At 36.0% G+C, this 16,358-nt stretch overlaps 1 protein-coding gene across 2 annotated transcripts in view; it reads right to left on the bottom strand.

Annotated features, from left to right (window-relative positions):
* The window catches only part of NUP58 (nucleoporin 58), a 35,535-nt gene that overhangs the window by 7,321 nt on the left and 11,856 nt on the right, over positions 1–16,358 (bottom strand). For both annotated transcript variants that reach the window (XM_082277398.1, XM_082277399.1), the window contains exons 8-14: positions 16,263–16,328; positions 15,311–15,485; positions 13,958–14,037; positions 13,194–13,312; positions 11,020–11,102; positions 7,867–8,068; positions 1,925–2,023 (exon numbers count right to left, since the gene is read on the bottom strand). In XM_082277398.1, coding sequence (XP_082133524.1) covers positions 1,925–2,023; positions 7,867–8,068; positions 11,020–11,102; positions 13,194–13,312; positions 13,958–14,037; positions 15,311–15,485; positions 16,263–16,328 — 824 coding nt within the window. The remainder of the gene's footprint in view (positions 1–1,924; positions 2,024–7,866; positions 8,069–11,019; positions 11,103–13,193; positions 13,313–13,957; positions 14,038–15,310; positions 15,486–16,262; positions 16,329–16,358) is intronic.

The following is a 16,358-nucleotide window of genomic DNA, read 5'->3' as shown; positions in this document are numbered from 1 at the left end:
AGGAAAAATCCTTTTATTTACTGCAAACTGAGCCGTTAGCATTCCTTTACAGAAATATTTTTGAGATTTTAAAACCAGTAAGGACTGAACACACTATCTGAAGCAGTGTTCTCCAGTTTCCTGAAAATTTTAAATCAAAGGGGTATTAAGGGTAGATAATGGCAAGTATCATTTCAGTGTAGGACAGTTTGTTTAAATGATACAATCTTTTGCCCTATCCAGGCTGAAATTCATAACCAATGATCAGGCAAGGCTTCTGTAAATATTTAACAAAGCATAGGATCTATGCTAATAATATATGCACTTAAATGCAAAAGCCTCTGTTTATCACTGAAAGTATGCAGACCATTAATCAAGGAAAGAGCAAATTTCCCCAATTAAAATGGCACTTCCAGAGCATACACTAGAACTTGTCCTGTTCAAAAACCTAAATCCCTAAGATTAAAAAAACCCAAACAAACTTAAGTAATCAATCTGCTAATTTGTTTCCAAGAACACACCTACAGGCTATTTTGCAGGTATTTATTCTTCTACACTTGCTTCCATCTGATACTCTTATGGATTTTTTTAAAAGACATTTTGCAAATTAATAATGCAAGCAAATACCTTCCTAAGTAGACAGCTAGGAAAAAAAAGAGAATACAGGTAAGAGAAGTCAGGTTTTTCAGCCAAAACTAGAGGCAGTTTACTTAGCATTTATTTACTTGGTAGGACTGGTGAACAATCTTTAGTCTACAACCTTTTCAGCAGAAATGGAAGAATTTTATGGGGGTTTTTTTAAGGCATTTTAAACATGGTGAGGAAAAAGTGGTAATTCCAAAGTAATTTCCTTTTAGCCCATTATTTTCACTTTTTTTCTTGTTTAGATATACAGATTTTCTTTCACCTCAAAAAGCTTAAAAATCTGATGAGAAGGGACATTGGTAGATTTAAAGATAATTTCAAGATGATTATTTAAGGTAAAACTCATGTAATGTTCAAGTTACATCACCTTCCCAATACTGAGGGACATTTAATTATTTTAAATGCATTACAACACTGACTCGTATGTTCAGCTCATAGGTAAAATGTAGGAATATGGACTGAGGCTGCAGAGAAGGGAGGATGTAACAAGAAAAACCACATTATGTTTGTGGTCAGCAGAGGTAACAATTTTCTTTGCAGATCTTCTAAAAGCTTCAGAAGACATTAGTGTCTGCAGGAACGCCAACCTATATAGACAGGAAATTTATATGTCGATTAGATTCTACTAACCACTTAAATGCTATCTGTAGTTCTAGTACTGAGAACACACTACACTTAAAAGAAAAGGTCTACTCTTTCACAGTCATGTGTCCTCCTGGAACATATTCCACACCAGCACTATTAACATTTTTTGTAAGTATTTTTCCCTCACTTTCACATGTTGCTTTTTCAGCCTGGGGAGAGATTTTTTTTTCCATCTCACCACTGACGCACAGAGTGACTGCTAAAGCAAACAAATTTCAGCAAACAGGATTCCAGAACTGCAGTAACTTTTTAACATTTATTCTTAATAAAAGCAGAAACGGATCCCTACAGTTAAAAGGTGAAAAACTTCTGTGGATTACCTAGAGCGTGATCTAATGTCTCAGGTGCCCAACTTTCATATACATAAAATTCAGTCAAGTTTAGTTCCAAATGGAAGTACTTGATGTCTTTCCCTAGCTTTTAGAGCACAACTTCTATGTGATTACCTCATCTTGTTCATCTTGGGGTTTCACTACAATGGCTTAGTCCTAGCAATTCCTTCTGCAAGGCAGGAAGAAGCCTGGAAAGCACAGACCTGCCAAATTGTAAGGTTTTCCCTGAAACAGATCATCCTCTTAGGGGAGTTAAAGGTTTGCAAGAGATTCAGCTGTGCGGTATAATAATTCAATGAAAGATTAGAAAAGTTAAAGTGTACCTCCAAGGCTTGAAGAACCTAAGCCACTTGATTGCAAGCCAGTGCCAATACCTGAACCGAATGGCGTTCCAAAACTAACTCCCAGAGATGGCTGTGGCCCTGGTACAAAAAAAATGAGAACAAACTTGCCTTACTCTTTTCATAGTAAAGAGGTCCTTTATTTACTTATTCAAGTATCTGATAATGTGAACATCATTGCTTTCAACAAATCCCATTAACACCCCAGATTTTACCTCAAAATTTCTCACTTAACTGTCTGCCTCTACATTGGCAAAAATCTAAGAAAATACTGATTGTAATAAGGTGAAACTAACCAAAACTAATAACATAAAACCATAATTTAGTATTTTTAAAAGCTAACCAGTCTCACCTTAAACTTTAAAACGTCAATCAAAACCTTGAGAGAACTCATAGATAACAACATTTTGCCACCTGTATATTAATGGAATCAGAGTAAGGGAACACTTTCAAATTAAAAACATAAGAACTGACTGACACTAATGTACCTACAACTGTATTACCTAAAGTTAATTTAATAAATATGTTTCTTCAAAACTACTCAAGTATTCCATCCAAATTTAAACAGAACATTAAGATAAAAAACAAGACAATGACTTTATTTTATTAAATTTATTGTTCATTTTTAAGCAAGTCAATTACACAGTAACATGACAATTCATTTTTTTCCACACAAGTGATAACTGAGTTCTGTTAAGCTCTGCTACATAACACCATTCAATAAGGTAAACTAGTCAAACCACCTGTTTAAATAATCATTTACAGAAGGCACAGTTCTGTGTACCTTAATGAATTAGATACATTCAAATTTTCAGAGTCAGAGTTTGTTCCATAATTTAAAAAAGCTGACAGTACTCTCCCTGCATATTCACATTAAGATGCAGGACTGCCAAAAAACAATTTCAGTCTGCAAGATGAAATTTACAGTCTCAGTTCCTTTTTTTTTACCTTAACCATGGGGAATAAAGAATCAACTTGCTAGCCCATTACTAACACATTTTAAAATAATTCTGATAATTAATATATTTTGACAGTTTTCACAGTACCATACTCTATTCCTGTCTTTTTCCAACAGTTTTCAGTGCACTATTATAGAAGTGTAACCATTAAAGATAAAATACAGTGCCAAACTCTTAATCCACAGACATATGCACCTCTGCTCAAGATGGCCTTCTCCATCTTTGAACATACTTGACATCCTAATATCTGTGAAAGTGATGATTTATTCAAATATTACGATAAAGCTCAGATGATTTTGGCTTTTTTCCTAAACCATTATCACATCTGGGCTATTTTCATTCAAAATTTCCCATTATTAATATTTATATAGAGTTTTAAAATGTATTTGAAGCTCTTAAAATCATTTCAGTATTTGAAGATTTAAATGGAAAATCATTTTGAATCAAGTGGAAGGCACTGTATATTGAAAATTAACATCTTTCACTAGGAACACAAAATTCTTGTGATCCGAGCTGAATGACATCTGTATACTCCAAGTAGTGTTAAAACTAAATTTTAAGGGCAACTAAAGTTGTTAGCCTTCAGTCTCTGCTTAGCAGGGAATAGTTGGGAAACCCAAGCTATTTCTTCCACTTAAAAAAAAGTATATCAGATGTCACAATTACAAATTTCAACAGATTTCAAACTAAAGTTGTTTACATCCAGTTTAAATACTGATACATCTACCTAGCAGCTCTTAAAAAATAAGAAAAAAGATTGACAATAAAAAAACCAAAACCCCCTACAAGTCAGTAAGCTAATAAACTAAAAGAACCCAAACCCACATATCCAGTTCCTTCTCAAGTACACAGGTTTCTATCTCAGTAGGAGGCACTGTTAGTGGAAGACCTTATAAACAAAACACTACAGTCCTCCAGGCCAAGCTTTTTACCAAATGCAATATGCTTTTTTTAGCGCCAGTATAAAACATGATACTAAAACACCTCAGATAATATAAAACAGGATCTTATGCCTTAGACTAACAAACTTTTTATTGAGCAACAGCGTATGGTATTTGTTGATTTTGTACCATAATGTTCTGAAGGTATCATCACTGCTTTTAGTTCTTGTAAGTAAACATCATCTTCAATAGCAAAAAACTAGTAAGACTCTTTGATGCCTAGAGTATTAGCAAGAAAAAAATGGCACTTCTGGCTATTACAGGTATGAGACAAATTCTTTGTAACAAGTACTTTAACATTTTAAAACTTGATGTATTTGCCCTGTAGAGCTCTTCAGTTTAATGAACAGGACCCATTACAGAGAGCCCAGACAGGTCAGACAGATTTCCTGTTGATGTTCTACAATTTTTTAAATCACAGCTGCTCCAAGAGTGAGCAAATTTAGCGTCACAATTTTCGATCTGATTCTGACAAAGTAATACACCGGTTAATTTTAACCAAGGTCAATATCAAACCACACAATAAAAATTTTAAGTGCTATAAAGATTTCAGTATCCTTTCCCATTACAACTTCAATCTCACACTGAGTCAAGTCATAATGCTTTGACTAACTTTGTACTTCACCAGTTAAGGAGAGAGTGAGTTGTTGGGGGGTTCTTTATAGAGGAGAAAAGGTGAGCTCAAAGAAAAGCATTTTTTTAGGAATTTAGTCTTACCCGAAAAAGATCAGTTGCAGCCTCATGCATTTACAGGTCTCACTGCACTAGACTTTCACTTCCTTTGAAATATTTTACTGTAATCCCATTAATCATAATAGATTAGTCACCACCACTTTAACTTCCATGCTGCTCAAGATTGCTCAGGGAGGGTGCAGATGAGGCAGTGTTTAAAACTCTAGCTGCTACTACAGGAAGGCATGACCAGCCTCGCTGCTACCATAAAGCTGTGCTCAAAGTGCCAAACTAGGGAGAAAGGTTGTGTACAGACAAAACTTAAGCATAATTTCAATAATTCTAGCTTCAAAAAACCGCACAAAAATTGTGCTTTAACGTGCACACCACAGTCCTGATTATCCATCCCAGGCGAGCAGTGGAGCGCATTTTTGCTCCCTTTCCTCCATACGGCCACGACTCACTGGCTTTATTTCAATAGAAGCCAGAAATGTCTTGGCACACAGAGAGAACACAGGGTGCATATCTACACCCAGGAACTGGGGAAACATTCCCTGATCCCACATCTTAGATGTAGCTACTAAACTTTTGGCTTCTAAAAATAAATGTAAAATAAATTATTATATTTTTCAGAGAAAGAACAGTAACTAACTCTAAGTTAATCTTATTAAATACTTAACCCTGTAAACATTGAACACTTTTAAAAAGAGACTCAGCATCCTGATCCAATACTAGAGTATTATATATTACATTTTTCATCAAAAACTTTGAAGGCCAGATTGATTCTCTTGTTTTATTCTCATCTTCAAAAACAGCAACAGCATATCAGGTAGTACACAGACATTCCTTACCCCTCCCTTTACATGTACCTCTTTTCATAGCCTTTTTTCTCAGAACCTTTTACCAACCCTCAGCTAGCCCACCCTTCAGGATCTAGATCTTGCAAAGAAATATGTGCGCTTTTAACTTCTAGCAGATAGTATTTCCAATTCATAACAACATAATACAAAGCTAGAACATGCAGCATTTGCAGTTCTACTACAGCAAATGGCCATCAGAAAACTCAAAACAACGAAATGGAGGCAGTCCTTAAAGGTTCCTGCAAAGTTGAAAAAACAGATTCTTCTCCTTTTCCAAAACAAAAAGTGGCAGCTTTAATCTGAAACTAGGAAAAAGTCAAGCACTGAAATCAGTAATTTAGGAAAGCTACAAAATGTTCCCATCTAACAAGCCTTTAGGACCTCAAGATATCTTTGAAATAGTTTAGGCCTGACTAACTGTAGTTTTGATCTAGAGGGAACTCAAAGTACCTTTTTTGGTTCATCTAACCCTAAAGAGTTTTAAGTATTCTTGAAGTGCCACTCAAAACATCGATCTATTTCTATTTCTTCAGCTCCTCAAGTGAGTTGCACAGAGGGCAAAAGTATTACAACCGAATAAGCAGTAAAAAGATTGACGCCTACTTCTGTTGGCATGTTTGATATAAGTTAATGGCTTTGTTCTATCTGCATCACTCTTGTAGCTGACACATTTTTGGGGTTTAAAATACTCTGTCAAAACAACCACGAAAAAAAGAGACAAACCCCAAACCAACCTTCACAAATTCCGATTTGTTCCTTTCACTATAAAATGTTACAAAGTATCTCACAGTATAGCGTCACATTACCTCAGTTGTGTTGGTACAGGCCAATTCTGCCATTTGTTTTGGGCTTTTTTTTCCCCCCCTCCCCTCTTCATTCCTATTACTAAGAGTATTCACAAAGTCATGCCATAAGTGGCATAAGTTCACTGAAGTCATTAGCAGTTCCCTTGAATCTGGACTAAGAAGTTCAGGAACTTCAAAACCCTCACCTCGATTCATGAAAATGCAGGAATGACTTTAAGTGTGACTACCAAACAGTATGACTTCCATAAACAACTAATCCTGTAATGACCACTGAGGGTCTTTAAAAAAAACAAATGTAAGAAAAGGAAAAAGATGAAGAGTAAATTACCTTGGCAACATTAGGCTGCACAAGCAGTGTGCAACAATACTATCTGTATTAAAACCACTAAAGCATGACATTACATTAACTCATGTTTTCTGTTTAAAACCAAACTCTTTTCAAGATGCCACTTCAACAAAATTTCCATAGATTAACATAGCAGCAACAGAAAGACTGTGGTCTATGACTGAAATTCCAAAAAGAAGTATTTCATAAAAATTTTGGGTTTAGTTCTGTTCAAAGTAGTTTGGCATACTTGTAATTTAAACCCATCTCCCTGCTGTTTAGAAGGGCAAGGGCTGGAAGCACATTGTATTTCTGTTATGAAAAGGCAACGACAGTCTAATAATGTGTCAAACTTAAGGTGGTTGCTGCATATGTCTCTAATTACATCATTCAAAGTATCACTGCTGTTACAACACCAGAGAAAGCACTATGATTTTCAGTACACCTACATAAATAACATTTTGGAAAATTAAAGGTAGAATGAAGCTACCTATACTTTTCATAATTTGCTGACATAGATACATATCCATGAACAGGGGTTCAAGTAAAATTAAATGGAATTGACCTTATTTCTGTTAAATGATGACATATAAATTCAGTTGTCCGTATTCTGAAATCCCTCTCAGAGAGGATTGCTAAGTATAACAATGTCAATTAAGGTGCCTTAAGTTATTTCCTTTGCCGTATGTATCCATTCTTTATTAGGAGTGGGTCATGCATTTCCTCTATTTTGGCCTTCCTCTTACTCACACACCTAGGCAGAACCACTGACCCACTCTACTTTCTCTATTAATTATGCACAATAGCAGAATGGCCAGCAAAAACTGCTCCAACATCATACTGACAAAGGAGTTGGCTACAAAATAAGCGAGGCATCTGACTTCCTATTCTACAGAGGTTTGCTTCACTATCCTTCCTGTTCTACAGCATTTTTCATTTTACAGTTCCAAAGTGCTATATAAAAATGAATTATTAATTTTACATAAGGAAAAGATACTATGCATTTAGGTATTCTCTCCTCTCCAATTTAAAATAATTTACTGCAATGATACAATTTCTGGAAAGAGGCTATACTACATGTATTCAGAGATGTTACTTAAGAGTGAAGACTCACATTCCAAGGGGTAAGTCAGAACAATACAGTAAATATCACTAATACAAGTAAATTCACAAGATTAAGTATCTGTTGTATAATTATTGCTAAGTCTACCCTGCATTTTTCTATTGGCTATGTATCAGTAACTTTGCTCATCACAACGTTCAGATTTTTAGTCTAACACAAAGGAAGACTTGATAGAAAATATTACACGAATTTACTATTGTTGTAACACTAATAATCTATAACTTGAATGCACTCAGACCTGTAGCAGGCTGTTGCTGCTGAGTAAGTGTTGCAGCCATTGCAACGGCTGCTGCATTTGGTATGTTGCTGAAAGGGGTCGGTCCAGTGGTAACACGTGGCGCGCTTTGCCACTTCTTAGCTTCTGTTCGTCTTGCCTCAAACACATCCATGGCATCTCCCAGAAAGCTTTTCCTGTAGCCAAGGTATTGGTCTTTGAGCATCTGAAGGGGATGTGAGGAAGCCATTTTAGTTCCATGTATTGGACATGAACCCTTAACTTAATAAGGAAAGAGAAGTTATAAATAACATTTCCTAAAAGGACAAAAAATCCCACAAAAAACCAAACCAACAAACACCACCACCAAAACAAACTGGAAGCTCCCTCCAAAACCCAAAAAACCTTGTCAGGCTATGAGCTAGAAAGAACTGGTTTGCAACAGCTACAGCCAGAACAGGTTCCATACTTCAATTCTGCAAAGCTGTTAGCGTAACTGATACCATTCAGTATGTTAACTGAAGTCTTTCAATGCTGGTGCAAATCACCACAATTCAATTTGTATCACTGTACTTAGCTAATCCAAGAGGCAAAATAAAGCCACATTACTAGCTTATAAAATAACACACTTTTCTTAAGTGGTACCCTTTCTCCATGGAGTCTCCTTTTGCTCCCCCATCACCTTCACCTGTGTTTCTTTCCTTCCTTTCACTCTGGCATTTCTTCTTACCACAAAGCTAAAGAAGCTACCAGAATTTTAGAACTCACTCTTGTTTCTGATGCATTTCATTAGCAGTGTAACACAGGCCAAATGCAACAGATCATTCTGCCTTAGGGTAACAAATCTGCTGTGTCATGTCCCACCTTCCCTTGCCCCTGCCCTTTCCACCCTCAAAACTCCACCACCTTCTGTGGCAACAGCCCAGCTTGGCTTGTTCATCATGAGCAATTTCTGTCACAGATGAGGAAACTACAGATATCCTGCGTAACAAAAAAAGAATAAATAGCTTTAACTAGATAACTGATAGAATTATTTCCATCTTATAACAGAAAATCTTTAAATGCAATAGATTTATTAAAGGACAACAGTTTCCAGTTTATGGAAGGCATAGTATGTCCTGTGTTCCTGGCTAAATATATGCTTGTTTCCTCAAAGAGGAGTTTACAGTCCAAAAATTCTGACTTGGGATTTGAACAGCTATAATCCCAAATCTATCAGCAACAGAAAGAAACACACAAAGAATGACCTCATTATCACATCAGAAGTGCTGTCTTTGGAGAGAAAAGACATTTGTAGAATTCTGATGGGATTTACCACAGTGCCACACTGACTGCCCTAAGAGTTGACAAATGGCATTCGATATCATGGAGCAATTCTTAAGGCTAAACTACACTGAATGATTTAATGATGTTACCTACTCCAACTGCACCCAATTCTCACTTTTCACTGACCTGAGGTACAGAATGCAGCTCTATGTTCATACAAGACACAGATATATTCAGCAACTAACCCCAATTACAGTACAAAGATCTTTAAGGCCAAATTTTCCTTTTTTACAAATTCAAACCACTGAATCAAAGTGTATGTGCAAACCAGAAAGCCTACTTCAGGAAAAGAAATTAACTGTGATCACGGCTCTGCCTTTCACAAACTGTATCACATCCATCTGATAAGGCAGAGACCACAGTTCCAAAAGTGCTCTCCTCTTCTAGCATCTTGTAGCTGATAAACTAAAACAGATGGTTATAATGACAGATTCACTTGAGCAGTACATTCATCTGTTTTTTGAAGCTTTATTTATAAAATGCCTTCCAAAAATATCAGCATCCATGTGCATCCACTAGATTAAATATCAAAAAAATTTCCCAGAAGAAAAATCCTCAAACCACCCCCTTAATTTCAGGCAATAGAATTCTACGCTAAACTGAAGAAAGTCTTTCCTATTCAGTCACACTGACAAGGTACTGAAGATACCATTGCTTATACCTGCATACTAATCCAGCTGTTCATACTTAAGAACAACAAAAACATCATCATCACAAAGACCACTGCACAAATTCAGGCTACACTCAGATCTCAGAAGCCACGAGACCTGAAGACATTTGGGATACTTTTTGGGTAGTTCTGCTGAAAATATGGAGGAGCTGATATATTCCATACCTGGCAGCAAAACTGATTTAACTAAGAGCAGCACAAATATCTGATGGCAGGTATTTGTAAACCAGTGAGTATCTATGCTGACAGGAGCAATGCAATGCAAGGAATCAAGATCATACAAGACCGTCAGTATTCCTGAGCTCTATTCAGAAAAAGTAAAAAGTTTCAGGTGTTTAGAGAACTAGTAATGCTGTGCAGAAGAAGCTTAGAGAAGGAAGCAGAAGATTTAAGAGCTATTTCCATTAAGTAAGTCACTCAGCAGAAACAATTTCAAACACTTGGACTCTTCACGTTGGTTTGTTTTGGTTTGGTTTTTTGTAGCCAAGAAGGATTCTGATGTTTTCAAGAAAAATCATGTATTGCAGGACAGTGACATTTTGTCAACATATCCAGAACTGTATGGAAATGGAATGAGCCATAGTCTGTGATGGAAAAAACAGACCTAATTAGGACCTTGGATACATAAGCTTTGATACATAATCTTTTCTTTTTCCTTCTACAAATACGACTTACCATGAAAACCAGATTTAAAAACAATAAAATAGATGGAACAACTTTAACCAACATTCCTTGATATGCTGAAAAATCTTACATATGGAAACTCACTTTTTTTTCTCCTGTTACCTATTTGAGCAAGAGCAGATTTAGATCATCTTTGCTTGAGATCAAAAGGTCATTGGGCAAAAATCAAAATATACAAGCATGAGCTCAAAAACAGACATTTTAAAAACTGATCAACAATTAGAAGGAAAAGAGTTAGATGAAAAACATTTTGTAACTCAAATGACTGTGGTCAGTTGCTGTCATCCCTATTAGTAAATACTTTAAATGCAACTTCAGTTGAACAAAAGCTACTTTTTTAATCAAAGCACTTCTCCAGGACAGTTTGAAAATTTTTAAAAGCAGTCAATTTAATTAGAAGGACAAAAAAAAAAAAAAAACCAACAAAAAGCAATCTGAAGACATAGTTTCAAAAAAATCATACAGGAAATACACAGGAACACATCAAAGCAACATACCTTTACATTTTCATGTATTGACTGAAGTTGTGCAGCTAAAGCTACAAATGTTTGATAGATTTTCTGCATAGCCATAGATAAATCTGTAAGAGGCATATAAAACACTGGTAAGTGACAATCTCATCATCAGAAGATTTAGTGTTTATACCAAAGTAAGAAGTTCACCCAAAGCCCATACAGCACACAAAACACAAAAAATCCAAAAATCATCCAAGGACTACTTTTTGACAGGGCTTCAAACTATTTCGTAAGGTACTGTTTTCTCAGATTTATTTTTATATATGTGGTAAAAAAAGTTTCTTATGATTCTATTATTTAGCAAAGGCAAAAAGCAATATTTAACCTAATTTTACCTAGTTACATAGGAACATTTTTTACCTCATTGGCTTTTACCTAGATACAGTTAAATCAGATTTGCTTGCATTTGTGTGTATTTTCCACTCTTTCTGACTTAAAGCATAGTCAAGTGTTCAGTTGATTTTTGGTCAAAGATAGCAGTAGAATGGAAGCTTTATCTACATTTTAAAGACATAATTAACAAGCATCACAGGATCTCTATATCTGGCTCTACCCACAAGCATATCATAATCAGAGAAACAATAGGGAGCTTCTTGCCTACAAATCTTATATTTAGGATATCCTATTTCCCACACAGATATAAAGTATTTTCAGGGCATTGACCCAACACTAAGGCAAAACCTTAGTACCAAAGGGAAAATTTCAGAGGTTTTGGCAGAATGAGGCATCTGCTCAAAAAAAATGCTCTTCTCATACAAGCACTGAAACAAGGTATCAAAGTGGAGGACAAAAAAGTGCTGAAGTGGGTCTTTCATTGTGACAAGATCAGCTTCTGTATTTCCTCTGAATGATGCACACAGTCTGAATGCAAATATATATATATATATATACACACACACACTGAAATGCATATAGTAGCTATCAAGTTCTTGAAGATGCATAGGTCTAGCAATGATTCTCGAACTGAAAATGTTTGCATTTCCATAGGGGAATTTCACCCTCATAAAACAGAAAAGCTGTAGAATCAATCTCATGCCAACCCACAGGGTTGCGGAGGCAGTAGTATCTAGGAAGACTGGACACAAGTATCCAAATAGTTTGGAGGCAATTTATTGATACTGACTACTAGGTATTTCAAAATTTTCAGGACATTCTGAGTCATGGAAACCTGCATGGCAAAGGAAGCTTTTCTGAATGATAAAGGCTACACATGCAATGGAGTGTTGACTACATCATTAGATCATTGCTGACAATATGCTCATATTGGCACAACAGATTGAGCATTGCTTACAGAAGCAAGGAATCTTTCCATTATAGCAGAAACTGCTGAAAACCTTACAAAAAAATCTGTGAAGGCATCCTTCTCATACTCTTGATGGACAAGAAGGTCACACAAAGATAGAGGACCCTCAAGATTCAGCAGATCTTTCATTATGGAAGCTAGGTCTAGACAGTCCTCTTGCTTTTTGACATACAAAGTCCAAAGTCTGTGCACCATCCTCTGATGGCAAGATGTTTGAGTACGATTTAGCAGAAAAAGACAAGTACTTGAAACCACTGCTTATTGCAGGACCCGTACCTAAAATGGCCCAAAAGATAAAACTCTCTATAACCACAGGAATGGGAACCAACCAGAAGACTATTGTCCAGAGGTCAGCATTCTTTGACCAGAGACATTTTCTCAAGATTGAATGATGTGTCAGCAAACAAGACTGAATTTTCTCAGTTGGTCAGAGCTGAAGGCAACACTAACAGGCTCCAAACTACAGATGAGTTCTCATTTTGATCTGGTGCTGACAGAGCAGGCACCATATTTGCCTGGCCAGAAAGCCCAGTGCAAGACAGAAGGTGCCAGACATTAGCTAGAGGCTGAAGGGAAGGAGATGTGGATGTCAAAAGCAAACCAGGCTTAAAAATCACAACTCGGAAAATTGATCCATCTTAAATAGCTCAAGAACCCTTATGAATAGAGCCTTTAATTCCAAATCTTTACACCGAACAACTGCAGAATTTATCTGAACACTAATTTGTTCAGTACATTAAATGAGAAAACCCAACAATAACAAAAGAGAAGAGAGATTAATGACTAAGTTTTCATTACAGGTATAAGTTTGCTAAATTCTTCATGTACAAAAGATTAGAACTGAAACATTTACCTTGCGGAGTTATGTGTGAATTATTTGCTTGAGTAGCGAGATGGTTTTCCAGTTCTTCTATTTGTTGCCTGTACTGCTGCAGCTGTACTTCAAACTGTTCAACCAGGATTCTGAAGTAGCTAGATGAGTAATACAGTGAAATGGTATGATTAAACTTCACTAATTTGTCGGAACTTTTTTACCTCATCTCTATTAGCTGCCAATTTTCATTCAGTTAATGGCACGGTTAGGTTGTATGACATTCCTGATGTCACTCTACAACCGGAACAAGTGTGAAGACTATTTCTGATGTCTAAGACATAAAGATAATTCAAGTGAAGAAATAAAATACTGATTCTATGAAGCACTCCATATAAATGTTACAAGAAGCAGGGGGGAAAAAACCTGTATTATGAGGTTAATAGAATCTTTAAACAGTTGGATTGGACTAGATTACCTTGAAAGGTCCCTTCCAAATCCTCTGCCATAAGCAGGGACATCCTGGCCTTTAATATTTACAGACATGGGGCATCCAACACGTCACTGGGCAACTTCTTCCACTTTCACCATGCTCACTGAAAAAGTTTCTTCCTTGTATCTACTTTTAATCTGCCCTCTTCAGTTTAAAATCATCTCCCCTGTCATAACAGGCCCTACTAAAAACTCTGTCCCTGCCTTTTTTACAAGCCCCTGTTAAGTACTGAAAGGCTGCAATGAGGTCTCCTCAGTTTTTCTCTTCTCCAAGTCATATTATTGACTATTTTTTATGACTAACAGCAACTTACTCTGCTGGGGCTGTATTTTCATGCTGAAGACCAGGAGGAGTTTTCTGTGTTCGCAATGCTATTTCTGCATTCTTTAGCTCCTAAATAAACAGAGAAAATTAATAAAATATAAGGTTCTGCATGAACTGTTCAAAAATAAAAATGCTAGGACTCTACTCTTCATTCACATAAAATATTTTCTTTGTGTATTTAACACTGTGATAGAATTTGATCAGAACTGCTCCAAAGAATATACTACCAGAAAGTTAAAGAACTGCAAATACCAACAGAAGTCTGGGGACAGAACGAAAGATAGCACATACTGAAAGCACATTAAGTGCTCAGAAGTTGAGAAAATACTGCACCTAACTCTCAGAGACAAATTTTTCTATTGTACTTCAGAAATACAATAATTATTGAGAACTAGAGGGGAAAAAAAGCAGCCAGGTACAAGGAAGTAACACACCTAAAAGAGAAAAAATACAAAAAAGATTATTTTGACTTTTTAAAAAAATATAAACTAGTTTAGAAAAATGCCTCTATAGAAATGATCAAGCTGTACATGATAATTACAGCATAAACTTCTGCTTAATATTTCCTAACGACTTAACCATTAAGAATTTCTCAGTGCCTGGGTCTGTGATTATACTCAACCCATATACAGAAATGAGAATATCATTAACAAGCTTTTGTTTTCACAGAAAACTGCTGGCAAGGTGCAACTATAGGATAAAATAAACCATTGAATTTTTGACTTGAGAATAAATTATCACTTATTTATATAGCAAGCAGCCTTGACATGCTAGATGAAATAAAAGGTGGTACAGAACTTAACTTGAAAAGCATCTGCATCAAAACTTGAGCTCAAACTGTCTGCACAGTTAAGACATACACTGGTGGAGGGAGATGTGACTCAGGTTCCCTAAATGAATACTAGAGTGCTAATCAAGAAATTTTGGTCTTGAAACATTATGGGATTTTTTTTCTCTAAAGTTACCAGAAGAACATGTATTTGTATTTTTGCTGCTCCAGAGTCCATCATGTTGTTACAAATGTGTCCACTAGCAGCTGAATATATTACTGAAACTGAACTAAAGTGGACATACATTCCCTTCCACTGCCTTTGATACGTAGGAATGCTTTCCTGAATAGAAATCATTTTACTGCTGTTGTACTTATCTGAAAATACTGACATCACAGATTTCAGTTTCCCCCAGAAACTTCAAATAGATCAGAAGCGATTAAATTTTTCATCCTGTTCACAACTGCTTAGCTGGGACACATGTGTTAACTTGACTAATAAAGAAGGCTAGCTATCCTATATGAAATAATCAACATACAAACTCTACATAACAAAAGTTATATTCACTATACCTGTGCAGTTTCAACTTTCAGCTTGTCAATATTAAGAATGTTTCTCTGTAATCCACTGGCAACTACAGAGAGAAGTTGTTTCAAAGCTTTAATGTCTTCTTGTACTTTAAGCATTGCTTTAGAGGACATTCTACTAATTTCTTCCTGAACTTGTTTTTGTTCTTTCACAAATTTCCTGGGGAACGTAAAAAAAAATGGAGGTGGGGAGGAAAGAAACATAACATAATGAACCTGAAGTACCCAAGTGTTTAGCTCTCGGTAACATTATTTTAATAGCTATTACATTTATTTTTCCAAAACAAAGTACTGAACAGTAAAATTACAGTATGGCATAGTACCATCTTAACTCCTAGCATGTTAATACTGTAAAAAACCAAACCAAAATAAAAACAATCCCCCTCCCCCAAACTCCTCAACTTTAAATAGCAAGTGTTTAAAAATGTTATGCTGACCCCTGACAAACTAAGATATATAGAACATTTTATATCTATATATAGGAATATATACACATCTATGTAAAAGCAATTACCACTCTGAACTCACAAATACAATGCATGCAGCCTAGCCTACAAACCATTTCCCTCCTGCCCGAGGGAAAACTCTTTTACAATTCTCTATTCCACAGAAGATCCACGATGCACATGCAATACAGACATAAGGTTCGATACTTACTATACACATGCAACAGGTTTAATACTCTGAGAGAGATGGTTAAGAGTGTATTGTTGGGCAGGCCCATTTGCATAAATGCATGTAAAAGTGAGACTGAAAAAAACCAGACTAAGATTTCAGCTACTGGAATTATCCATCCATTCTGTTCCCAAGGCTGACCTGCTGAAGGGCCTCTGGCTAATAACTTATCCTTCATGCAGCCTGCAGTTCTTGTCACAGAGCATCAACAGTATACAATACTTCAGCTAAACAACTATCATAAGTAACAACCACTACTTACTGTAGATTTTCTACATCTTGACATATTACAGGAGGTAGATTTTCATCCTTCAGTGCTTTGCTATCTCTACAGGAGACAATGAATGTTTAGATGGTC

The sequence above is a fragment of the Coloeus monedula genome, assembly GCF_965178545.1.
Source record: "Coloeus monedula genome assembly, chromosome: 3".
Classification (NCBI taxonomy): Eukaryota; Metazoa; Chordata; class Aves; order Passeriformes; family Corvidae; genus Coloeus; species Coloeus monedula.
The sequence above is the reverse complement of the archived record's forward strand: the minus strand, read 5'-3'. Positions and strand labels throughout refer to the sequence as shown.